The sequence below is a fragment of the Moschus berezovskii genome, chromosome 17 (genome assembly GCF_049115385.1).
Source record: "Moschus berezovskii isolate FMDL1 chromosome 17, NW_MosBer_1.0, whole genome shotgun sequence".
NCBI classification, from domain to species: Eukaryota; Metazoa; Chordata; class Mammalia; order Artiodactyla; family Moschidae; genus Moschus; species Moschus berezovskii.
The window spans coordinates 7,106,859-7,133,606 of NC_142476.1; the positions used below are offsets into that span (position 1 = coordinate 7,106,859).

General features: G+C 52.4%; 1 protein-coding gene across 1 annotated transcript in view; it reads left to right on the forward strand.

Annotated features, from left to right (window-relative positions):
• RASSF5 (Ras association domain family member 5) overlaps positions 1 to 26,452 on the forward strand; it is a 75,324-nt gene extending 48,872 nt beyond the window's left edge. The window contains exons 3-6 of the mRNA XM_055419989.2: positions 19,925 to 20,035; positions 21,096 to 21,393; positions 22,295 to 22,410; positions 23,952 to 26,452. Coding sequence (XP_055275964.1) covers positions 19,925 to 20,035; positions 21,096 to 21,393; positions 22,295 to 22,410; positions 23,952 to 24,104 — 678 coding nt within the window. The 3' untranslated portion in view covers positions 24,105 to 26,452. The remainder of the gene's footprint in view (positions 1 to 19,924; positions 20,036 to 21,095; positions 21,394 to 22,294; positions 22,411 to 23,951) is intronic.
• Positions 26,453 to 26,748: the final 296 nt, after the last annotated feature.

Below are 26,748 nucleotides of genomic sequence, written 5' to 3' on the forward strand. Positions count from 1 at the left end.
TCTTTCCCAGCATCAGGGTCTTTTCAGACGAGTCAGCTCTTTGCATCAGGTGGCCAAAGTATTGGAGTTTCAGCTTCAACATCAGTCCTACCAGTGAATACCCAGGGACTGATCTTTAGGATGGACTGGTTGGATCTCCTTGCAGTCCAAGGGACTCTCAAGTCTTCTCCAACACCACAGTTCAAAAGCATCAATTCTTCGATGCTCAGCTTTCTTTATAGTCCAACTCTCACATTCATACATGACCACTGGAAAAACCATAGCCTTGACTAGACGGACCTTTGTTGACAAAGTATTGCCAACTGAATGGCTCAGTCTACCCATAAGATAGCACCCCAGTCCTGACAAGTCATATGCTCTGGGGGTAAGAGGAGCCAGGGGCATTTGATTTCAGAACCAGGAGGAAGAGGGGAGCTATAGAGGCAGAAACCTGCAGGTTGGACTCGCTGAGCCTGTGCCTCCTGTCTGTGGTTCGTTCCTGGTTCCCAGCTCTTCTCCTCCCCCACCCCACCCCGCCTTTACGTGCAGCTCCCCAGCCTGCACCCCCACCTCACTTCTCTTCTTAGCTGTAGAGTGAAGTTTTCTGTAGCCTGTCGGAGGTCTCTCACGCCCCTCAGATGCCTACAGTTTAATGTCACCAGGAGCAGCCTGTAGCTTCGCCCATGACCGGTTTCCCTCCCTGTCTCCGCCTCGTCCTCCTATTCCCCCACCTTCAGCACCTGAAGGGTCTCCCCTCTCATGCCTTCCATCCAGTCTGTCACTGTGGCTTCTGCCTCCACGGTGTGGTCTCTCCTTTCTGTCCCCCACCCTGCCCTACCTAGGTGGGGGCTTGTCACCTCCTCCCGAGAAGCTCCAGGAGGTCGCCCAACCAGTCTCCCTCTGTTTCTTGCCCCTCTGTGGGCCCTGCATTTGATGGCATATCATCCTGGCGTCCCAAAGCCTTCAGAGCCTCCCCTTTGCTTCTAGGGCAAAGCCCACACTGGCATCCAAAATGCCGCAATGCCTGGCCTCAATCAAAACGCTGTGTTTTCAGTTTTCTTATAGCACGGGGCCGGGGGGTCGGGGGATACAGAGATGGATAAAATGTGTAAAGACCTATGGCCTCAGCCACACTGTGCAGCAGACCCCAGTTGCTCCCTTCCCCAGCCATGAAGTGTCTGGATGGGGCCATGGGCAGAGGGTCACCTGGGGGAGGACACTGCGTCTGCCCTGCGGCCCCGTGGCTTTCATCAGGAGGTGGCAGCAGCTCCCAAGATGGGGGGCCGGGTACTGGCTCCCAGAAACAGAGGGCCTGGGCATAAGTAACCCATGATGGGGCTGGGGACGGGCTGGCAGCGACAGGACTGCAGCAGCCTGGGGAAGGTTCGAGGAGATCAGCTTCGCCTCTGAAAAGCAGCGACTCCTTGAGCCGGAGGAGACTGTGAAGGGTCGTTACAGCCATTCCCTTGTTTCTGAGCAGGCCTGCATGTTGCTCCCACAGGGAGGGGAGGAAACCTCTTCATCACACCATCGTCCTCCAACCCATTGATCATCCCTTCCTTGTCCATGGCGCTACTCAACGTGGCTCCAGCTGGTTGGACTCCTGCTGCCTGTGAGGCTACAATCCTAGGTTTTAAAAAAAAATAAAGCAGGGAGGGCGGCAGCAGCGCGTTTCCACCTGACAGACCACACTGGCGGAGTTTCTGTTGCTGTCAGGTCGGAGGGCTGGCCCGTTCAGTGAGGTCCTGAGTGAGAGGGGCTTAGCCAAGGGCGAGGCCCACACCCCACGCTCATCCAACTCCAGAACACACGCTCTTCCCACCACACACACGTGGCGTCTTGGGTGAAAGTCAAGTTTTGAAAGGCTCCAAACAACCTCAGGCATCCCAGCTCTCGTCTGCTCACCTGCCGCGGGAAGCTGTCTTTATCCCGTTCCTTCTTTGCCTGCTGCTGAAATCCAGGCCATTTTCCCCGTTCGGGTCTTGGGAAAGCTGGTCGCCATACGCTGTCAGCATCCCTTCACCAGCATCCAGTCCGCGAGTCCCGCCGTCTCCTGCTCACCTCCTGGCTCTGCCCACGCGAGGGGTGGTGTTGGGCTGCCCGCCACACTGTGGGGCGCAGGGGCTGCAGGGACCAGCCTTGCAGCGGAGGAAACGAGGCCTGAACACGTGGGGAGGCCGTGGGCGGGTACGACCTCCATAGTCACACATGGCTGGGAAAGGGCGCGTTAGTGAGGAGGATGGGCGAGTTGGTGGGTCCGGTGTTCATAGAACATTTCCAGTTGCACCTTGATGCTTCTTTCTGCTCTGCGAAAACCACCATGCCCTCCTCTCCTGCTTCTCATTTTGATGGTCTGTAATTTTCTGGATGAGGAACCGTGTCTTGTTTAGCGTTGTGTCCCGGCACATGGCAGGCACTAAATGCAAGCCTGATAAAGGAGCAGGGCCCTCGGAGGTCCTTCCCACAAAACTTCTTTCCCTCAGGGGTGGCGGGCGCTCCTGGAGGGCACACACACAGCACTTTAGGCCGAGCGTGTGAAAGCGGATCTCGCGACTGTGAGAAAGGGAAACTTGCTGAGATTCGGGATGCGGAATGAATGGATTTTTCCAGTGACTCTGAAAAGAAAAATCTCCCTGAGTGAGCAGAAAACGCAAGGACAAGCTTTCCAAACACAGAGCGGCTCTTCCATCCCATCTGTGATTGCGCAGCTGTTTGCCCTGGAGGGTGAGGGCGGGCAGCGCTGGGTCACCAAGCAACTGGGCCCTGGCACCTGCTGGCAAGAGTTGGCTTGGCCCGTTCTCCGGTGGGGCCTCCCGGGGGTCGGGGCAAAGGGCCCACGCGGAGGGCGGGTGGGGGGGGGGGCGGCGGGAGAGCCTCAGGGACTTCTCCTGTCTGCCTTTCAGCCATGGGAGTGGCAGGGTCGGGAGCAGGGAGTCAGTACACATCTCCCTTGTTTCACTTTCCCAGTTCCATTCTAAGCAAGTGAAGACCCCGGGTTGGTGATCCCAGTCATTTGAGCGTTCTCAGACAGCCGAGCTGGACTGGGCAGGGACCCCAGGCCCTCAAGTGGGCCCAGCAGTGGGCCTGGGAACCCATGCCCCCAACCTTCCCTCTGGTGACCTCAGGAGGCCTGCTCCCTGCTCTCAGCCTCAGTTTTCCCTTCTGTAAAATGGGGAGAATCGGCCCTCCAGGGGAGAGTAACTCCTAGAGAGGGCCCAGCATCTGGCTGTGAGCATGCATGGAGAACTCCTGGGTTTGGGATGATAAAGGCCATTTTGAGAAATGCAGATGGGGGTTGACTGTGATGTGAGGAGGTAAGGTTCTCGATGGGGGTGTAACGAGTCTTAAGGCTCTGTTCACGGAACAGGGAGACGGCAGGAGCCAGGGTCTGCTGGGAAATGGTTAGAACTTAAAATAATAATAATTATTGGGCCTTGATGTGTGCCAGGCACTGTTCTAAGTGTGGAGACTCATTTAATCCTCACATTAACTGTAACTGCCCCATGAGCAGTGCAAGTTTGAACTGCATGGGTCCGCTTGTCTTCAGATGCTTTTCAGTAGTAAATACTATGGTCCTACATGGTCTGGGGTTGGCTGAATCCGCTGATGCAGGGTACCGAGGGCCCACCATGTGCCATATGCCTTTAACCCCAGCATTCATTAAGGGTCAGTTATGCATACGGTTGTCATTTAGCAGTGGGGAAACTGAGGCACAGTAGGGGGTCAGGCGTCCCATAGCAGCAAGGGGCAGATCCAGAACTTGGGCCCCAGTGACCTAATGCCAGCGCTCCCGGCCCCTAAGCTGTCCTGCCTTTCTGTAGCTCTTTCCAGAATTACCCAAATAACTGAAGCCCCAGCAGTGAGGCTGGAAGATGCCCACAGATGTAACCCCATGTCAGCAGCATTCGTCATGGAGACATTCGCCCAGGCCGTTTAGGAGAGAGGAAACCAGATGTCCCTGCCCCTGAGGCTTTAGAGCACAGTGAGAGGACACACACGTGGAAACACTCCGAGCCACTCAGTAACCAACCGAGACATATTTCATGTCAGGTCATCTCGGAGCCCCGTGTGGGCGGGTGAGCAGGGCAGGCAGCACAGGGTGAGGGGATGTGTGGGGGCCAGTGGTGAGGCTCTGGGTCCCAGCACAGCCCAGCCCACAAAACTGAAGAAGGCACAGATGGGGCTTCCGGCTAGAGGGGAGCCAAGAAGGGCTTACTTCAGCGGCAGGGCAGCAAGCTGGTATCCCAGCCACCCTTGCCCTCTGGGCAGGCATGGCCATGCGGGGGCAGGGAGCTGAGTGTTGGCTCGCATATGCCGCTCACCACCCTGGAATTCTCTGAATCATTTATGGCCCTGGATGCCCTGTCCAGCGCATGGTGGGAGAAGGGGCGCCTTCTGTCCTGGTGCCCGTGTCCTGGGAAGGGCCTGTGTTTAGAACACATGAGCGAGGGAGCTTCCCTTGTGGTCCAGTGGTTGTGATTTCACCTTCCAATGCAGGGGAGGGAGGGTTTGATCCTTGATCAGAAAGCTAAGATCCCACATGCCTCGTGGCCAAAATATCAAGACACAAAACAAGCAATATCAACAAATTCAATAAAGACTTTTAAAATGGTCCTCATTAAAAAAAAAAATCTTAAAGAACACATGAGCTGGATTCCTAAAGCCACCCGCCTCTCACGGCCCAGGGACTCTGCAGGGCTCTCAGAGCACACGGGGTCCTAGAAGCAGAGGAACCCTGTGTTCAAAACATTCGTGTGAAGATGTCACTAGGTGAGAGCAGGAAAGGATTCTGCGCTGGGGTTGGGTAACTTTGATGGCCAGCCAGGCCCCAGCTGCCAGCTCGGTGACTTTAAGAGAACCCCACAGCTCTGTGTCCTGCAGAAACTGTGTTGCCCCGAATCTTCCTTTTCCTGGTGCAGCCACCTCTCTGGGGGTGTATGAGCTAGCAAAGCCAGGGTCGCTCCTTGCCAGAGGCCAGCCGTGACGGGCTTGGGGCAGAGCATCTGAAGCAGATGGGAAGTGCCCACTTCTGGAGTCACCCCACAACTCAGGTTTCCGCAGAGTGTGGCTGACGGGACCGTTCATCTCAAGGCCCCTTTCGGATCCCTGAGCCCAGGCTTCTGGGTCGCACCCGAGCTCCCCTCTGGAGGGTCAGCTAAGAAGCTGTGTGACCCTCTCCTGGCTACAGTGACTCCTCTGAGCAGGCGGGGCCGTCCAGATCACCCCGAGGCTTCAGCCATTTCTCAGTGCACCTTGCAGGAGAGTGACCGGGCCTGAGAAGAGTCTGGTCCCAGAAGTCCTGGGAGGAGGTCCCACTTGCTTAGAAGTAGGATTGACTCCTCATTTTCCTGGAAGAGAGAAAGTGCAAGACACTCCCAACTTTAAAGAGCCAGATGAATCCAGCCGGTTACATGGCCTCCCGGTTCCCCTGCCCTTGGAATCTTCTTTTTTTAAATTGTTTGCTAGGATTTTGTTAAGGATTTTTGCATCTATGTTCATCAGTGATATTGGCCTGAAGTTTTCTTTTTTTGTGGCATCTTTGTCTGGTTTTGGTTTTAGGATGATGGTGGCCTCCTAGAAAGTTTGGCAGTTTACCTTCCTCTGCAATTTTCTAGAAGACTTTGAATAGGATAGGTGTTAGCTCTTCTCTAAATTTTTGGTAGAATTCAGCCGTGAAGCTGTCTGGTCCTGGGCTTTTGCTTGTTGGAAGATTTTTGATTACAGTTTCAATTTCCATGCTTGTGATGGGTCTGTTAAGATTTTCTCTTTCTTCCTGGCTCAGTTTTGGAAAGTTCTACTTTCCTAAGAATTCGTCCATTTCTTCCAAGCTGTCCATTTTAGTGGCATATAGTTGCTGATAGTTGTCTCTTATGATCCTTTGTATTTCTGTGTTGTCTGTTGTGATTTCTCCATTTTCATTTCTAATTTTATTGATTTGATTCTTCTCCCTTTTTTTCTTGGTGAGTCTGGCTAGTGGTTTGTCTTATTTTCTCTTCTCAAATAACCAGCTTTTGGCTTTGCTGATTTTTGCTATAGTCTCCTTTGTTTCTTTTTCATTTATTTCTGCCCTAATTTTTATGATTTCTTTCCTTCTACTAACCCTGGGGTTCTTCATTTATTCTTTTTCTAGTTGCTTTAGGTGTAAAGTTATGTTATTTGTTTGATTATTCTCTTGTTTCTTGAGGTAAGCATGTATTGCTATGAACCTTCCCCTTAGCACTGCTTTTACTGAATCCCTTTGGTTTTGGGTTGTGTTTTCATTTTCATTCGTTTCTATGCATAGTTTGACTTCTTTTTTAATTTCTTCTGTGATTTGTTGGTTATTCAGAAGTGTCTTATTTAGCCTCCATATGTTTGTATTTTTAATAATTTTTTTTCCTGTAGTTGACATCTAATCTTACTGCATTGTGATCAGAAAAGATGCTTGACATGATTTCAATGTTTTTGGATTTACCAAGGCTAGATTTATGGCCCAGGATGCGATCTGTCCTGGAGAAGGTTCCGTGTGCACTTGAGAAAAAGGTGAAATTCATTGTTTTGAGGTGAAATGTCCTATAGATATCAATTAGGTCTAACTGCTCCATTGTATCATTTAAAGTTTGTGTTTCCTTGTTGATCTGTCCATAGGTGTGAGTGGGTTTAAACTCTCCCACTATTACTGTGTTATTGTTAATTTCCCCTTTCATGCTTGTTAGCATTTGCCTTACATATTGCAAATCTTTTTTTTTAATTGTAATAATAATATATATATAACATATGTATATTATCATTTAACCATTTCTAAGTGTGTGTTTCTGTGGCATTAAACACCTTCACATGTTTGTACCACCATCATCACCATCCTCTCCGGAACTTTTGCATCTTCTGAACTCTGTACCCATTAGATTATAACTCCTCTTTGCTTCCTTCCCACAGTGCCTGGCAACCGCTATTGTACTTTCTGTCTCTTTGATTACTCTAGGAACCTCATATAAGTGGAATCATAAGGTATTTATCTTTTTGACTGGCTTCTTTCACTTACCATAATGTTGTCAAGGTTCATCCGTGCTGTCGCATGTGCTAGAATTTCCTTCCTTTTTATGGATGAGTAATATTCCACTGTATGTATGTATTGCATTTTGTTTATCCAGCTATCCATCAATGGGTTGCTTCCACGTTTTGGCTATTGAGAGCCATGCTGCTATGAACATGAGTGTGCAAATCTCCGTTCAGGCCCTGCTTTCACTTCTTTGGGTTTATATTTAGAAGTGGAATTGCTGGATAATATGGTAATTTCATGTTTAATCTTTTGAAGACTACCATACCGTTTTCCATAGCAGCTACATCATTTTCCATTCCCACCAGCAATGTACGCAGGTTGTTATTTTCTGTGTGTTTGATAATAGCCACCCTAATAGGTGTGAGATAGTATCTCATTGTGGTTTTGATTTGCATTTCCCTAATGACTGGTGATGTCAAATATCTTTTCATCTGCTTATTGGTCATTTGTATATCTCCTTTTGAGAAGTATCTATTCAAGTCCTTTGCCCATTTTTAATGGGGCTGTTGTTTTCCTGTTGTGAATTATAGGGGCTCTTTATATATTCTGGATCTTGATTCCCTTGTCAGGCATATGATTTGCAATGGATCCTCTTTAAATTGACTCTCAAAGAGCCAAGTCCAGTCTTTGAAGGGACTAGAGTCTAGGCCGAGGTACGGGGACCCACTCACTCACCCTGCCCACCATGTTCCCTGATCACTGTGCGGGGCTCTAGTCCCGGGTTCTCTGGTAACACAGAGATGGAAATGCTACAATTCCTGGCGTTGGGGTGCTCATGGTCTACTGGTGGAGACAGGGTTAGACAACTCACGCTACTATATAGAAGATGAAGCCAGTGCTGGAATAATCGGGGCATAAGCTGCTGTTGTTGAAGAGTCCGCTAATTCTAGATAGAAGTGGAAGATTAGGGAAAGTGTCCCCTAAAGATATATCAGTTCTAGGGGGGCGAATTCTCTCCGATGAAGAGGAAACCCTCTCATCCTGAATGATCAAACTAAGATGTCAGGGAGACTGAGAGGAGACAGGGACCTCGAAGGAAATCCAGTGAGGAAAACTAACTGAAAGATAGACTTTCTCATGTCCTAGAAACTCTTGAGGGCACGAGAGAATGACCCAAGGGAAAATTCCTGTGGCCACTGAACCAGAATGGGTGTCACCGTCTTCTGCCTGGATTCACACTTTAGACCTCTGAGCTACAAAGAGGGGCCTGCTTCATGGAGGCCCAGGAGAGGGGAGAACAGACATGGAAGGAGTTTGCATCACCTACCCTCGGACATGGAGTGCAGGCATCTCCTCTGACTTCGTTATTGTCCCAGGAGTAAATGGATGGTGCCGTGCAGCAGGAATCCTCTAGGCCCCTTAGACAATTCTGGAAACTTTCATTTCCCCAGATTTGTTTCTGGGGGTTTGTGTGTGTGTGTGCATGTGCGTGTCGCTATTGCTTCTTGGTGTTTTATTCATTAAGCAAACATTTAATGGCCCCTCCTGTGTGCCAGGTGCCATTCTAGGAACCGTGCCTGTGAACAAGGCCGTCTCTGCCCTTACGAAGCTTCCATGCTGTATCCAAGCTGCAGGGGCGTGTGCTGACCTTGAGAGGAAGCCAGCGCACCTATGTCCAGGCCAGGCTGCGGGTGGGGCAGGGGCAGGGCCTGTCCGGAACACCTCTAGGGTAGAACGCAAGGATGCAGCTTTACAGAGGACAGAAGAACAAGCAGTGTCCTGGGGCCAGCAGGAGACAGAGAAAGAGAGGGAGCGAGGCCCGCTAGGACTGAGAGGGGTCCCAGGGGCTAGGGTTTGCCCAGGACTGTCCTGATTTTGCACTGAAAGTCCCGCATCCTGAGAAGACTCCGTCCCAAGCAAACTGGGATGGCTGGTCACCCTACCTGGGACTTGAGTTGAAGGCACCCCCTGCTTATCCAGGGGCCTGAAATATTTGAGGAGCCCACAAAAATATTTTAATTCCGTTTAAAATCAGGAGGAAAAAAATGAACTTTTAAGTTGAAAGAAGTACTTTATGACATTGATGTATTTGTCCTTATACCAATCATAACATATAATTCCCAATACCGTTTTAATGGAGAAAGGGGCCTACATCCCTGAAGAAGATAGTGGACACCCAAGAGTCATAATGTGGGCCAGACTGAAAGGCCTGTCAGGGGTCCAGGGTTGGGGGAGAGGACTCCACGTGGGATCAGACCCCACAACCAAACTTCCCTTTGCCCTCCAGATGTATGATTACTGATCCTGCTGGTGGGTACCATGGCTGTGTGCTGGCTGCCATTCACTGAGCGCTTACTGTGTACTTATATTGTGCTAAGCACTTCCAGATATGCGATCTCAGTCCATCTCTGCAATAAATGTATAAGAAAACCTGCTTATCTGCATTTCTCAGGCAAAGCAACCTGAGTCTCAGTGAGATTGGCTTGCCCACAATCACAGATGACCAAGGGTATGGCTGGCAGAAGCCAACCTATGGCCAGATGTGCCAGCACCATGGCTCAGTCGGTAGCAACATACCTCCCTCATGAATTTGAGGACTAAACGAGATCATGACTGTGAACCCCAAGAATGCCTCACTAAGATGATGAGGCAACTGCAGGCCTGAATTGAAACGCCTCAGCTCCCAGGCACAGGGCTCTCCCAGCCTCCTGCATGGGGCTCCTGCTACCCCAGATGGCCTGCTCCTGCCTGTAGACTGAGAGGGCTGTGTGAAAACATGAGGGATGCCAGGATGGCTCCAGGACACGCTGGCAGCCCAGAGTCCACGGGCAGGAACCCCTACACTCGGAGCTGGGCTGGGCTGGCTGGATTGCACCCAGGCTGGTCCCAGCTTGCACCGTGCTTCTTCTGGTGTCCACAGGACGTGCGTCTCCTCTGTCTTCCCCCCTCTGGTAACGCATGGGCTCCAAGGATGGGAGCCACACCCCCTCAGTTTCGTGTCCCAAGGTGCCTTTCACAGTCCCTAACCCATGAGCAGTTCAGTCCGCCACTGTTGACCGAATGTCTGCATAGACCATCTGCTCCATATTTTGTCTTTGATGACTTCGGTTTCTTTCTAGTTTCCTTCTCTCTGTTTTGTTTTCCTTTTTTTTTTTTTAACTGCTTCTCCTCTATGTCCCAAAGCAACTCAAATTCCACATGGTTCTGCTTATTCTGCTTGTTAGGCTTCCCTAGTGGCTCAGAGGGTAAAGCGTCTGCCTGCAAGCAGGAGACCCAGGTTCGATCCCTGGGTTGGGAAGATCCCTTGGAGAAGAAAATGGCAACCCACTCCAGTATTCTTGCCTGGAGAATCCCATGGACAGTGGAGCCTGGCGGGCTACAGTCATGGGGTCACAAAGAGTTGGAGACTACTGAGCGACTTCACTTTCTGCTTGTTCAGACGGCTCCGTGTCCCTGCTGGCTCAGATGGTAAAGAATCTTTCCTATGTGGGAGATCCAGGTTCGATCCCTGGGTTGGGAAGATCCCCTGGAGAAGAAACTGGCAACCCACTCCAGTATTCTTGCCTGGAGAATCCCATGGACAGAGGGGCCTGGTGGGCTACAGTCCACGGGGTCCCAAAGAGTCAGACATGGCTGAGCAACAGACACATGCTTCCTTCTTGCCTTCCCCTGTTGGGAATAGCCTGTCAGGGACCACAGTTTTGGAGTTTCTGGTTCTTTTATTTCGGAACACTGGACAGCTCCATAGAGGGACTTGTGAGAATCAACCCACTGCCATGGATGGGGCTGGGAACCCAGCTCATCAGGACCCGGGAGGGGGCCCTGTGGTGAAGCCCCACCAGGCTTCCTCTTTCCCGTTTGATTTAGGCTATCACAAAAGGGCCAGTGAGCCTTGAATTGATCTGGGCATCGAGCAGGGTGTTCTGAACCTAGCCCAGCCAGCAGGTGCCTGCCCCTTTCCTTCAGAGGTTCCTTCTTAGGACGAGCTGAGTGGAGACCCCAGGGTTGGAGTCAGGCTGGCTGTGGGCAGCAGACCGGAGTGGAAAGCCTCTATTGGTGGTCATTCCCCTGCAGCGGCTGCCAGAGGCTCTCTTCCCAGACAGAGGCTGGAGACAGTTTCCACCCAAGGGGCACAGGAATTGCTGCTGGCAGATTTGCAAATCACTGCAGATGCTGATTGCAGCCATGAAATTAAAAGACGCTTACTCCTTGGAAGGAAAGTTATGACCAACCTAGATAGTATATTAAAAAGCAGAGACATTACTTTGCCAACCAAGGTCCGTCTAGTCAAGGCTATGGTTTTTCCCATGGTCATGTATGGATGTGAGAGTTGGACTGTGAAGAAAGCTGATCGCCAAAGAATTGATGCTTTTGAACTGTGGTGCTGGAGAAGACTCTTGAGAGTCCCTTGGACTGCAAGGAGATCCAACCAGTCCATTCTAAGGGAGATCAATCCTGGATGTTCATTGGAGGGACTGATGCTGAAGCTGAAACTGCAATACTTTGGCCACCTCATGCGACGAGTTGACTCACTGGAAAAGACTCCGATTCTGGGAAAGGTTGGGGGCGGGAGGAGAAGGGGACAACAGAGAATGAGATGGCTGGATGGCATCACCGACTCTGTGGACATGAGTTTGAGTGAACTCCGGGAGTTGGTGATGGACAGGGAGGCCTGGCATGCTGTGATTCATGGGGTCGCGGAGAGTCGGACACGACTGAGCGACTGAACTGAACTGAACTGAACTGAACTGAAGAAAGAGGAAATGTGGCAAAGGCTCATGGTGACCGGCTTCCGGGAGAGTTTTTGTTTTGCTTTCCTGAACTGTGTGACTTCAGAAGGTGTGGACCTGCTCGAACTCGGGCAGCTGGGGTCTGGCAGACACATAGAGAAGCCAGTGGCAAGGAAGGAGCAAAGTCAAGTCGTGGAGAAGCGCTGGGCAGGCTCTGAGTGCGGCCGCAGACCCGTCATCACTGCCGCAGCTCGACCGTCCAGCCCCAGCGCTCCTCGCAGAGGCCCCAGCCCACACCCCGTTCTCTGAAGCAGAAGCGGAAGCAGTGATGAAAGAAACCACCCTGTCCTACCTTCTGTGTAAAATCCTAGCGTTGCAGAGGGGCCCGAGAGCTTCTCTGGTCTGGCTTCATGATCTCACAGATGAGGAGGCCCTGGGAGGGGAAGTGACTTACCAGAGGTCACAGGTCATTTGATGATCTTGTGTTCATCCTCAGCGAGAAACTGCCAAGAGCTGACAGCTTCCCACCAAAGCCTGCAACCCCACACAGCCCACACCTTCTCAGGACGTGCCCCTCGAGGTGCAGGTCAGTGTGAGGTGCTCCTGGACCTGGCTGGCGTCCTTGCCGGGCGGAGTATCACCTTAGCTAGTCCACTCTTTCCCTGCCGCTCAATCAGCAGGTATTTATTTATCTGTCACGTCCTTGGAGGTCAGCCTAGTTCTCCACCGAGCCCCTGCAGGGGGTGCAAAAGAAGAATAATCATCAGATGTCACATCTGACTCCCTCCAGGGAGCGTCTAACTGGAGACTTAGGATTAACACATGTGGAACAATAATTAAACAATAAAAGGCAGCACATAATTAGATGCTAAAGCAGCCATACAGGCTGTGAAGGACCTCCACAGGTTCTTGCAGTGGTGGTGGTAACCTTAGCAGGCAGCTGCAGAGGTCCATGGCATGTGGGATTTGCAGGTTTGCTACGACAGGAATCCGAGGCTTTGAGGCTGTGGGGCTGGTGTCTGGGAGTGTCCTGAGCCAGTGGTGAGCGCGCCTGCAGCTTTCCTCAGCCAACTTGCTACCTCCTCATGAGGGGAGGGTGGAGAGAGAGAACTCCGATAAAGTGAAAAACTTGTGGATGTCCACAAGTGAGAGTGGAGTTACCAAAGGCCCATCCACTGGTGTTGGGAGGAGACACACTGCAAACACCTGCTTCTCGATCCAACCATGCTATCAGGGAAAAGGTGTGGACCAGTACAAACCTGTATGTGCCTTTCTCCATTGGGGAATTAAAGTGTCAGGGATCTAAGAGATGAGGAGAGCAGAGAATGAGGAGATCACAGCAGGCCCGAGAAATGTCCTACACGGAGAAGATGGAACTAGGGGAGATCGGGGTTGTGTATTCTAGGCAGAGAGACCACACAGACAATACAGTAGCACAGAGGTGGCAAACCACTGTCCATGGGCCAGAATCCACAAATAAAGTTTTATTGAAACTACACTCATTCTGTGATCACTGTCTGCTACCACAGCAGAGGTGAGTAGTAGCAGAGACTAGACAGTCTGCAGAGCCTGAAATATTTGCTGCCTGGCCTTTACAGAAAATTTGCTAAGCACTAGGGCACTGGCAAGCCACTCCAGTACTCTTGCCTAGAAAATCCCATGGATGGAGGAGCCTGGTAGGCTGCAGTCCATGGGGTTGTTAAGGGTCGGACACGACTGAGCGAGTTCACTTCCACTTTTCACTTTCACACATTGGAGAAGGAAATGGCAACCCACTCCAGTGTTCTTGCCGGGAGAATCCCAGGGACGGGGGAGCCTGGTGGGCTTCCGTCTGTGGGGTCGCACAGAGTCGGACACGACTGAAGTGACTTAGCAGCAGCAGCATGAGTTTGAGTGAACTCCGGGAGTTGGTGATGGACAGGGAGGCCTGGCGTGCTGTGATTCATGGGGTTGCAAAGAGTCGGACACGACTGAGCGACTGAACTGAACTGAGTGTAGACAAAGGAATGAACAAAGCCTCTGGCACGTGGGCCAGTCCAAAGGGAGTGATCCAGGAAAGTGAGAAATGAGGCTGACTCATGGAGGTGGGGCTTTGTCTGCCTGGAGTAATAGAGAGCATGTCTTTGGACGGGTTTGATCATTTCTAGGATGCCCCCTATTTCATTCGGCTTTACCTTTACTTCAGTCCTATGAGACAATAAATGGCTTTACCTTCCCTCATCCTATGAGAGATGAGGAAGACAGGATCAAACTCTCTCAAGATTGCTTTGTTAGCAGTGGGAGTCAGAATCTGAACACAGGCTCGTACTCATCCTGTTGGGTGTTGCCTGAGCGTCTAACCTGTGCCAAGCTGGAACTTGGCTCTGGGATTCCATGGTGGAGAAGACGGGTGCTTCTCTCACAGAACTCGGCCCAGGTTGCAGTGCAAGACTTACTGCACTAGAATTCCCAGCAGACAGTGAGACTGTTTTCTCCCCACATAGGCATGGGGCCATTGCAGGTTCTTGAGCAAATATTTATTATCTGCTTCGTGCCCAGAGCCACCTGGCATAGAGAAGAGGCCTACGTATGGTGTAAGTCATTAGGGAGCTTCAGCCTAGTTGGGAAGAAAAACCAAGCTGGGTGGTCTACTCGGAGGTTAGTGTAAGTAGATGGGATTTAACTGCAGGACAGTGTAGTGTCAGCTTTGGATGTAGGTTAGCTTTAACCTTCCTGGGGCTCTGTTTCCTCATCTGTGAAATGAGCATAAGTGTACATTTCTCATAAACTTTTGGCAAGAGTGAAATGAGCTAACAGCACAGGCTAAGTGAGAGAAAGAGTACCTGCACAGAGCTAGCCAGTAAATAACAGTAAAACATCATTGTTACCATTCAGGGCTGAGATGATCAGAGGGGCCTTGACAGCTGAGGGACTTCAGACACAGGAGTGAGATGGTGAAAGCAGAGTGCAAGAAGAGGCTGACGAGTTTAAAAACAGGGCAGGGGACATTTCTGGCAAAAAGTGTGGTTTGTGTGATTTAGGTCCAGAAAAAAAAAAGGGCCCGGATGTCTCTGATGGCTCCAGGAGGTTCTCCTCAGCCCACTCCTCACTCTGCGGGTCCCCCTCGTTGCTGGGGCTTTGTGGGCCTCCCTGCGCTCAGAGGGGGAAACTGAAAGCCACCAGCCTCACTCAGAGTCTTCTCAGCTCACTGGGTCACTTCCCAGTGACCCAAATTAAGACTTTATGTCATTGATCAAAATGCAAGATTAGCCGATGTTTGGGTTTTTTCTTTTTTTTTAAATTTTATTTAATAAATGTACAAAGCACAATGCCAAAAACATTAACAATTAAAATTTCACCAAATGAAAAAATACTATAGAATACACAGTTGTAAAAAGCTACATTAAGTTATTTTACAACTGCCTCAGCTGCAAAAAGAAAAAAAAACCCAATGCCATACCTAAGTTATCCCTCTCTCAAAATAATGCCATTTATGTTATAAACCGTGAGCACCCCATCAAAAGACGGGAACTGCTTTTGTGGGTTTTTTCTTAAAGTAAAATTCAGCTTGGGATAAATCTGCTCTGAGATGGGCCCCAGACCACCAGAGAACGGTCCTCTCTTTTTTTGGTGTAATGGGTACTTAAACTGAAAAGTTTGAGGATCACTGTTTCAGGATGTGTCTCTACTCTGAGGCCTAGCACCCAGCCTACCCCAGTAACCCTGAGAGTTAAGAGAGGACACCGCCCTTTCCATGGCTTAGGACCTAGGAACACAAATCTGCTTTCACCAGTGCCCTGGATGCGTTAGGAACAGCTCAACCATCTGCCACCCATGCCAGGAGCTTAATCAGAACATCCATGCCAGAGACACCGAGGTGTGTCAGCCTCCTAGGAGAGACACCTCACAGGCAATGCCTGTATCTTTAAAACATAACTGGGTCAATTTCCCATTCTGTCTCCATCTTGGGTCACCCCCAGAAACAAAACTGTCTGGTTTCTAGCTTTGTAGCCATAGATGGAGGCAAATCTTTCACTTTGAGGACCTGAGAATTCTACAGGTGAATAGAAAGTGGGGTCTTTGACTTACCCTCTGAAGACTGCAGACACTGGATATTGCCTTCTCAGTAAACCTTGGGGGCTGTGGATATCTGTGGGTCCCAAAGTGTTAACCCTGCAGCTGGATGGGACCCTGGAGGTCTGAAATTGCCTGGGAGTCCTTCTCTCAACATGGGGTGCTGCATGTTAACGTCACCTGGGAGATTTTTAAAATCCATCTGCCCAGGCTGCACCCCAGACCACTTAAATCGGAACCTCCAGGAGGGAGCCCAGGTGTTGTGTTTCTGAGGCTCCCCAAGAGGAGTCCACGTGCAGCCAAATTTAAGAAGCACTTGTCTCGATTTTCTGCCCTCTCTGGAATGGGAAAGGGGAGCGGACGGTGCTGGCAGTGGCTGGCTGGCTGATTGGCTGCTTTGGGAGCTGATTCATTCAGTCCACAGGTTATATCTTGTCTGCAGCTCTGGTGTGGGCAGCAGCCTGGGGTGCTGCCGTCTGAGGCTGGGAGATTGAGCGTGCCGGCCAGACAGGGCTCCTGGCACTCCCCAACGGGCGGAAAGAGGGATGGCTATCTTCTGCGTCAGTCCTGCAGAGGGTGCCCACAGCCGCTTGTGTCACTTCCCCAGGTTTGTGGTGGGAAGCGGGGGATAGATGGGTTATCTGCTGATGGGAAAGAGAACAGGAAGGAAAATCTTTAGGTTAAGGCCGCTCTGACTGTTACTGTTCAAAAATAGGCTGGAATACTGGTCTTTGAAAGCCATGGTGCAGCTGCCCTTTCTATCAGGGAAATGGCTGTAGCTCATTTGGAAACTGAGAGAGATCTTCTTGGAGCTGTTAGAGTTTTCTTTCCATCACTTAGCTCTTTTTTATAGAGGAGCCTTAGAAGGCTGTTATCCCCTAAGAAGCAGGAGCCTGCATGTTTTATAGATGAAAGGAATGGAGCGTGTGTAATAATAACTGGATGCTGGCCTTTCTGATTGGAAGCCCTCAGCGGGCAGCGGGCGCATCCGGTCCCGTAGAGAGGTGCCCAGCGGGCTGGGGGCCGGGGTGAGGTCTCCAGGGACTGAGCCGGGAGGAACGAGGAATGACACGCTTCACTGTGAGGGTCTCTGGGGAACAAGTCAGCAGCCAATGAAGACGGGTGTGCAACTCACACCAGCTGCTGCTCCCCTCCAGCAGGAAGGAGTCCCCCGGGGACTGCTCCTCCTGGGTGGCCCTTGATGGACTCAGGGTCCTGTCCCACAGGTCTGAGTGGCCACATAGGAGAAGGGCAAGCCCTTTCCTGGAATCCTGGCGCTTCCCTCCGGGAGACAGGAGTCCCTCCTTGGCATCTTCATGGGTGACATGGTGGCCCCAGGTCCTGAGGCTTCTGGGGACCCACCAATCAGACACACCTTAGCTGAACATTTCCCAGCTCAGTAATGTATCAGTCTTGGTGAGGAGGCAGCTTGTCCCCGCCTCGGAGCGTGGAATTCTGGTGATCACCGTGGGGGCGGTAGGCGTGGGCGCTCCTGGGTGACCACATGGTGAGAAGAGCACCATCAGGCAGATCTGACGGACTGGGTGTCAGGCCCCACGCAGGTGCTTACTAGCAGTGGGACCACACACGTGTTTCTTCACCCGTCTGAGCTTCTGTCTGTAACCTGTAAAATAGGAACGGCATATTTAGTGTGTAAGAGACGGTGTGTGGACGCACAGTGCTCTTCTGACCAGCATCCTCAGAGAAGAGTGCAGAGACGGGTGACAGGCCGGCGGAAGATGCTGTGATGGAAAAAGGGCATCAGCGCATCTCCGCGCTGAGGGCCGGGTGTGGGAGGCACGCCAGCTCCTGTCGGCAGCCGGAGCTTGACGTCTTACCAGCCCTGTGGGGTTGGAAAGTGCGAGGAGGAAGTGAAGGCATCCTGCCGAGTGTGACTTGTCTCCCACGGGCTGGCGAGACAAGCGGCTCTGCCCCAGGAAGCCGGCGTGTTCATCTGGGTGATGCTGTGATGGCAGCGCGGCTGTGAAATTCCCCAGCCAAACCAGACAGACGCCCACAGGTTGGTCCTGCATGATGGCAGCTGGGAGAAAATGATCACCCTCCAGGCCTCAGTTTCCTCATTTGCCAAAGGAGAATCCCAACCCACCCTGGGCTCCACTGGATTTCTAAGACAGGCAAATTCTAGGCTGATTTCAACCAACCTGTTTATTCCCGCAAACTGTGGCTCCCTCACGCTCAGCCGCACAGGAACAGCATGAAGTCAAAGCCCGGAGGGGGCGGCAGTGGACTCGAGAGACGCTCGGGCACTGACAGCCGGATTGAGCGGCTCAGACCCCGATTCTCCCCTGCACTGTCTCCGCAGTGGGAAGCACCCTGACCTTCACGTCCTCAGCTTCATTCTTCCTGCAGGGAGTCTGGGGCGGGGGTGCGGTCAGAATCCACCATGTTGTCGTGGGAAGAACGCAGCAGAACAGACGTGTCCCTTTTAGCTCTGCAGACGGTAGGGCTGGAAGCACGTTCCTGACCGCCTCTGAGTCTCTGCCGTCTCACCGTGAAATGTGGGTGACAAACTTGATCTTGCAGTTTGGTTCTGAGGATTAACTGAGACAATGCATACCGAGCACTTGGCACGGAGGAGGCTCTCAGTAAACCCCGGCCAACCCTGTGCCCCAGCAGAGAAGAGTCACCCCTCGGCTGTCAGAGAAGGCTGCAGCCCCCTGCTCCCACGCTGTGCATTCGTTTGATAAATACGTGTGTGTGTGTGTGTGTGTATGTATTGTGTGTGTATGTGTGTATATATGTGTGTGTATGTATATGTATGTATTGTGTGTATGTGTGTATATGTGTGTGTTTATGTATGTATTGTGTGTGTATGTGTGTATATATGTGTGTATGTGTGTATGTATATGTATGTATTGTGTGTATGTGTGTATATATGTGTGTGTATGTGTGTATGTGTGTGTATGTATATGTGTGTATGTGTGTATATGTGTGTGTATATGTGTGTATGTGTGTGTATGTATGTGTGTATATGTGTGTATGTGTGTATGTATATGTATGTATTGTGTGTGTATGTGTGTATATGTGTGTATGTGTGTATATGGTGTCTATATGTGTGTATGTTTGTATATGTGTGTGTATGTGTGTATATGTGTGTATGTATATGTGCACATGTGTGTAGTGTGTATGTGTGTGTATGTGTGTGTGTGTATATGTGTGTGTATGTATTGTGTGTATATGTGTGTATGTGTGTATATATGTGTGTGTGTATGTGTGTGTATGTATTGTGTGTATATGTGTGTATGTTTGTATATGCGTGTATATGTGTGTATGTATATGTGTGTATGCGTGTGTATGTGTGTGCATGTATATGTGTGTGTATGTGTGTATGCGTGTGTATGTATATGTGCGTATATGTGTGTGTGTATGTGTGTGTGTGTGTGTTTATGTGTGTGTGTGTATTAGTTGCTCAGTCATGTCTGACTCTTTGAGACCCCATGATCTATAGCCCACCAGTCTCCTCTGTTCGTGGGATTTCCCAGGCAAGAATACTGGAATGGGTTGCCATTGCCTTCTCCAGGGGATCTTCCCAACTCAGGGATCAAACCCAGGTCTCCTGCATTGCAGGCAGATTGTTTCCTGTCTGAGTCACCAGGGAAGCCCTGGGACCTGGGGCCTGAGCTGATGTGCATGTGCCCTTGACCCCCTCAGCCTGGAAGAACTGCTGTCGTTCCCTTCAGCATACGCTGAGACCGTGCGTGCATTCCTCTGTCCAGCTGTTACTTCCTTGAGGAGACGACTACGGCTTGCATGTCTCTGCATCTCCCAAAGCCTCTGAATGCATCTTTCTGTAGCAGCCCTCAATGAGCAAAACAGCTTTGCCAACTCAGCAGAGTCATACCCAGTGCCTGTGTGCCGGCCCCTTTCACGTCAGTCTTGCAACAAGCCTGAAGGGTGGGGTATTGCCCCCATTTCACAGGCTAGGAGATTGGCACCAAGAGAGGTTTCAGCCACTTCCTGGGGGTAGCCGGCCAGGCAGTTACCGCAGCTGGCATTTGATGTTCGATTGTTCTCAGCCTGAGTCCATCCCATTCAGTACGTGGGGCTAGTGCTCACTTACTCTTGGTTGGAGAGGCCTTTGGGAGGAAGCGGTCACTTCCTTTCTCATCCTGAGAAGTGTGTGTGATGCATGTGTCCACCCTCACATCTGTCTCTGTTCCAGAACGACTGTAAGCCCCCTGAGGAGCCTCAGCGCCCACCCACTCTGCAGGAGATCAAGCAGAAGATTGAGAGCTACAACGCCCGGGAGAAGAACTGCCTGGGCATGAAGCTGGTGAGCGTCCGCGCCTGCACCCTGTCCCTGCCCCCACCTCGCTCACAGACCGTTCCACTTTGGCTCCCCTCTTCCCCCTCGGAATCCTGGGGCTCCCCTCCCCGGGAGGGCGCTCCCCTTTCTTTGGGGCTCTGGAGGCCTTCAGACTTATGTGAGGCCAAGAACCTGGGCTGTCCGTGCTCTAGGGAAACAGACTGGGCTGTGGAATGAGACCCAGATCCCATCTCTGGCTCTTTCTCTACGTTGAAACTTGGGGAAACCTTAACCTCTCTGAGTTTTAGTATAAAACAGAGACGTTAGTGCCCGTGTGTCAAAGCGCACTAGGCATTAAATGACACACAGGTGACTAGGGGCCCAGGAAGCCCCAGGCGAGGGGAGCAGGCAGCCCTCCTCCCCGTCTTGGTCCTTACATCCTGTGCCTGGGGCAGCCTGCCCGACTGTGCAGAGCTCAGAGAGAGGAGGGCACCAGCTTCAGAGGCCATCTTCAGGGGAGACGCTGGAGGAGCCCTGCCCCCTGCTGGTGTTTGCTGGCAACTGGCTCTTTGGGGCGTCAGCCAGATGGACGCCAGAACAATCCAGTCGCAGAGGGACTGGGGTTTAAGTCTCGAGGGTTTTAGAGAGAGATGTAGGAGGAAACTCAGTGCCCTGGTTTTCTGAGGATCTTATCACAGAGCCTGCCTGCTCCTCCTTGGTTTGGAGGGGATGACCACAGGGGCCACTCCAGACCCTGCCTCTTGGCCCGGGGACTCAGCAGAGGCAATCAGCCCATCTGCCTGGTGGCAGGGGATTGGGGGCAAGCATCGTGAGCCCCAGGGGAGGGGAAGCCGCAGCAGTAGCTAGGTCCTCCGGGCCTTCTCCGGCCGCTGCCCTGCCAGCATCCCTAGGTCAGCAGAGGCAGGAGGGAACTCGGGGAGGCAGGTGGTGTGGGTATGAGTGGGGTGGCACTGCATCAGGAAGGGCCTCTGCAGCCCGGCGGGTCTGGAGCCCCGGCCCCGAGTGGCAGGTGGGAGATCCGGCGAGACAGGCCCGCCCTGACCCCAGCCAACGTGCGCCTTGGCAGAGCGAGGACGGCAGCTACACAGGCTTCATCAAGGTGCACTTGAAGCTGCGGCGGCCGGTGACGGTGCCTGCCGGGATCCGGCCCCAGTCCATCTACGACGCCATCAAGGACGTGGACCCGGCGGCCACCACGGACAAGCGCACGTCCTTCTACCTGCCGCTCGACGCCGTCAAGCAGCTGCACATCAGCAGCAGCACCACGGTCAGCGAGGTCATCCAGGGGCTGCTCAAGAAGTTCATGGTCGTGGACAATCCCCAGAAGTTCGCACTTTTTAAGCGGATCCACAAGGATGGACAAGGTAGGAGAGAGCCGAGCTCCCCATGGAAACGCCCGTCCCGACTCTGGCTGGGCGAGCCCGGCCACACTTGAGCGGAAGCCGACTCTGGCTGGGCGAGCCCGGCCACACTTGAGCGGAAGCCGACTCTGGCTGGGCGAGCCCGGCCACACTTGAGCGGGAGGGCTGGGCTTCTCGTGGCGCCGGAGCCCAGCCTCCCGTGTGGCATCAGGTCTGTGGACGGACCACCCGGGCTGCTGCCCACCCACCGTGCGCCTCCCGTCACACGTGGCTGCAGGAAACCCACCCCTGGGCGTTCACTTCCTAATCTGTGGAGTGGGACCACTCCCTCGAATGTGTTGGGGGATGATGTGAATGGAAACACGCTTCCCACCCTAGCAGACTCCGAACGTGCTGGTTGTCACCCTTTATTCCTGCCAAGCTCGTTTCATTAGAGTGAAAGGATGGCTAGAAACACCCCTGCATCCTAGTCTGTCCTGGCCATCCTGAGCCCCTACCCTTCTACTCCAAGGCGAGCCCGGCCCCCTCTTCGGTTTGCAGTGCTCGTTTTTTCTTTTTTGATTTTTTGAGTTTATTTGTCTTACTGTCATTTTGAACCTAAATCAATGAAGAAATTTTCCTTCCTCTAGGAAGAAAAATACTTCTCTATTTGTAGACTAAGTAGTTTTTTTTTAATTAATTAATTTTAATCGGAGGCTACTTTACAATATTGTGGTGGTTTTGCCATACATTGACTTGAATCAGCCATGGGTATACATGTGTTCCCCATCCAGAACCCCCCTCCCACCTCCCTCCCCATCCCATCCCTCTGGGTCATCCCAGTGCACCGGCCCTGAGCGCCCTGTCTCGTGCGTCCGACCTGGACTGGCGGTCTGTTTCACACGTGGTAATTCGCGTGTTGCAGTGCTCTTCCAGAAACTCTCCATCGCTGACTGCCCCCTCTACCTGCGCTTACTCGCCGGGCCTGACACGGATGTCCTCAGCTTCGTGCTAAAGGAGAATGAAACTGGAGAGGTGGAGGTAGGTCTGGGCACCTCCGCCTGTTGCGCAGACCCAGCCCGCAGGGCTCGCCTCGCCAGGTGGGTGCGGTCCTCACCCCCCAGCGCGGCTGGATGCCGCCCCGAAGCTGCTGAACTGGAGCGAGTGTGGCCCAGGGTCAGCGCTGAAGTCAGGACTGTAAGCGCTCTGGGGGAGCAGGTCAGGGCCTGTGTCTGGCAAGGCCTGTGGAAGGACAGGATTCCATGTGCCTGCTTCCGAACACTAGGGTGGAGGGGTGCTGAGAACCTCTGTGTTCCACCTAGCGTTTTGCTCCTGAGGATGTCCCGAGGCCCAGCAAGCTCGAACTCTGGGCTCCCCCAGGCACGGGTACTGTTGAGTCAGTTGCCTCTCCCTAGTTCCTAAAAACGGACCTCACTACCCCAAAGGAAGCGTCCAGCCTGCGGTGTGAAGTGGGCTGAACCCAGCTGGTGCTCCCCGCGTCCTGGGGTACCTGGGGTGGCGGCGGGTGCATCTCGGAGCTTGTCACACCGCCTTCAGTGCAGGCCTGGGGTTTGCAGAAGCAGTCTTGGGGGCCACTGTGGAAATTTGGGGGATCTAGGCCTGTCTTTTTCCCACCTCCACCAGGAAGCTCTGCTCTCCCTCTGTTTGACAGAGTGGGAGGTTTTGTTGGGACAGAGTATTCCACAGAAACTGTTTGAGCGTTGCTGGCCCCGTGGGAACCTCACAGGCCTGGGTTGAGAGGCCTGGCTTCTCGTTCAAGTTTTGCGGCTGTAAGCTCTGTGATCGTGGTTCCCTCCGTGGACTTCAGTTTTCTCATTTCTCCAATGTGGGGATTAAACCAAATAAACCTTGATGTTCGTTTGTGTTCAACAAGCTTAGGAGTCAAAGTCCCTGACTTTGGGGGCCTCAGTTCTCGAGTCAGCCAGGAGAAGCCGAACTTGCCTTCTGTTCTGAGAGGCCGGGTCCCGCCGGCCGGGCCCTGCACAGCTGTGCAGGTGACTCAGCTCATTATCTGCACTGCCAGCTGCGGGCGGCGGACACCCCAACTCCAGGGCAGATGAGGAAACGCTGAGAAGGGTGGAGTTCTGTGCTCAGGGTCACACAGCGGAGCCAGGCTGACGCCCAGTCTCCTGAGGCCCAGCCCAGCTCCCCTCCAGATGTCACTCCGGGGGCTGCATGCTGGGGCCCCATTGCTGGTCAGCCCCAAGGCAGACAGCTCCCGGCGGTCACCAGGGTCTCAGGCAGCTCCAGCATCACAGTCAGGATTTCAGCTGCTACTGAGAAATTTAAGATTATTGATTCTCCAATGAATAGGGCCTAAGCCAATAAAATACAGCATAAACCGATCAAAATAGGGCTTACGGTCTACTAATTCTGGGCCACAAGATGCCAGGATTTGAAATTCTGTTGCTGATATGGCATGGAGACCTCGGGCTTTCTCATCACACCTGCCTATTCTGTAGCAAGCGGTGTGAAGGGGGACCTGGCAGGGCCCCTCCGTCACACGATGTCTAACCCGTCTCCTGTTCTCTCTCTCCCCCAATCTCCGTCTCGCCGCCCAGTGGGACGCCTTCTCCATCCCTGAGCTCCAGAACTTCCTGACGATCCTGGAGAAAGAGGAACAGGACAAAGTGCAGCAAGTGCAGAAGAAGTACAACAAGTTCAGGCAGAAACTGGAGGAGGCCTTAAGAAGATCCCAGGGCAAGCCTGCCTAGCCAGTCCAGCCTCCCCTTCTCCCGAAAGCCCACGCATTTAATTTTTATTATTAATTATTATTTTGCAACAGACACTTTCTCAGGACACCTCTGGTGGTGCATCTGTGCCCGCCCATCAGCTCCAGATGTGGCACAGTGCCTCTGGCGGCCGCGTGTGTGTGCAGGCGCAGGGCCTGCCTGTCGCCATCTGTGCCTCTGCACACTGCCCCGGAGCAGCGCGCTCGTGTGCAAGATCGGCCGCCTCGTCTCGCCATCTGCAAGCCTTCCGCAGACCAGATAGCTGCCTGTCTCTACACCAGCTGGCAAAGCAAAGCAAAGGGTTTTAGAGATGTGTGTTCTTTCTCTGGCCTTTAGTCTTCTTCAGTTTGTTTATTTGCCATCCACAGTTCCTTTATTTATGAGTCCAGAACTATAGCACATTCCTTTAGCAGGTCTGAGCTAAGCCCCTGAAACAGGCCCAAGCTCGTAGAATTGTCCCTGGACTTCCCTTGTGATCCAGTGGCTAAGACTCCGAGCTCCCAATGCATGGGGCCCAGGTTCAATCCCTGGTCGGGGAACTAGACCCCACATGCCTCACCTAAAACATCCCGCGTGCTCCAACTAAGACCCTGTGCAGTCAAATAAATAAACATTTAAAAAAGAGAATTTCCCCCCACTGTCCTCAGGCGCCCGTTGCTCACGGGTAAGGGATGGTCATAAAGCTACTGGCCCCAGAGGCTCGGGTCAGAAGCACCAAAGCTGAGGTTGCCTGAGATTTCCAGAGAAGCTGCAGCTGGCCCTGGCCCTGATGGCCCGGGTCTGTACACGTGTAAACCCAAAGGCATTTGTATCTGTGTGCGTGTGGTCTTCAGCCACACCTTCGTCAACTCTTTAAGTTGCAGTTTTTGAATTTAATATTGCCATCATCCTCATTGTTTCCACTAAGGGGAAACCAGCCATTTAACCATTTTTAAATTTTCCTGCTGAGTACGGAAATCAGATGGTCGAAGCCAAAACGTGTTGCAGGTAAACGAGTCCAAGTTTCTTCAGGCCTCCCCAGCTAGCGGCCACGGGCCTGGCTGCCTCGGTTCCCCTCCAGCCTCCAGGACTGCCTCTCCCCTCCCTCTGGACTCTGGGATCTCCAAGTGCTGCTGGAGGAGTTGCCTTGATTACGGAGGGGGTGCCCTCCAACTCAGCCAACTTGGGAATCCTTCGTGGTCTGAACCATTGTCGGCCGTGCGGCTGGCCTCCTGTGACCTCAGTGCCTTTTTGTTTTCGGAGAGGATCAGGAACCCGGGGCCTTTGCTTGAGGCTCTGCTGCTGGCTTGCTCCTGCCAGGAAGTGGACCACTGCGGTGAGGGAGACAAGGACAGGGGAGCCTGCCCCCCAGGCACGGGATGAGGGTCACAGAGCTCCTGCCCGCCTGAGGTCCTGGGCCCTGACTTCCTAGAAGTGAGGTCAAACGGCCTGGACAGGGCGGATCAGATTCCCAGCTCTACATCTGTACTGGCTCCTTGCTTAGGTTCAAACTTAAAACAAGCCAGACAGTCCATGCCAGGAGCCAGGACTGCAGAGCCACTCCAGGGCAGAGGGAGGACTGTGAACTTTCAGAGTGGGGCCGGTTTTCCAATCCAGCCTCTAAGAGACCCATTCCTTTGCTGTTCCCTGCCTTCCCAACTCCTTCTTGGGTCGGTTCAAGCCCATGCTTCTTTGTGTAGCCTCACAAGTTCCCTGAGCCCACCTGGCCCCTGATCCTTCAGGAATACAGAACCTTCATTGTGCAAACTTCTTGGTCTTCAGAGCTGCAAAAACAGGACGAGCTAAGCAGCTCAAATAAGATGTTTTCCATCATAAAAACCCTAGTTATCTGCCATCTCCTGCTCAGCCTTATCACCTCCTCCCTTAAAATCCCCTCTCCCTGCTGTGGGCGGGCGCAGCGCCCTCTCCTCCACGCTGCATGTCTGTAACGAACAGAAGGCCCGCTGCTGCAACCACTGTGAATGCTGCTGAGACACCCCCTCGGATGGGGTGGCCGTTTTATTTTTGAGAAGGGAAAGAAGTCATGTACATATATACATAAAGGCATATAGCTATATATATAAAGAGATGGGGTGTTTATGAAATAAGAAAACTGGGAAAATTCAGACTTTATCGAAAGCACAGTTAGACCAAGGGCCCCCGGCTGGGGTCTGAGCCTCCGAAACAGTAGTGAGTAGGGAGTACCCCTCCCCTCGCAGGGTCGGCATGACTGCTGGAGTGCCTTCTGCCATTGTGATGTCCGGTGTGTGTTCTGAGGGGCTGTTTTCTTTTGAAATGTCTGTCTTATATGGGTTTTAAAAAAAAGTAATAAAGGCTTGTTGCAAAAATGATTCAGACGGGAGATGCGTTCCTTGAACCTTCCCCTCTCGGGGAAATCTGGGAAATCGCATGGAAATGGTGGAGCTGGGAGAGGGGTGGGGACAGAGGAACGCACACAGTTCAAGGCCAAGTCAGATTTTCTTTTGCCAACAAACAGAGGGATGAAGGCTCCTGTTCAAACCATCCTGAGAACACCTTCCAGAGGCATGGGCTGGAGGCACTGCCGCGGTGATGGGTTATTCTCCTTCCCCAGAGCGGGAAAGCAGAGGGACTCACTACAGAAACAGCACTTTGAAGCGGGGGGTGG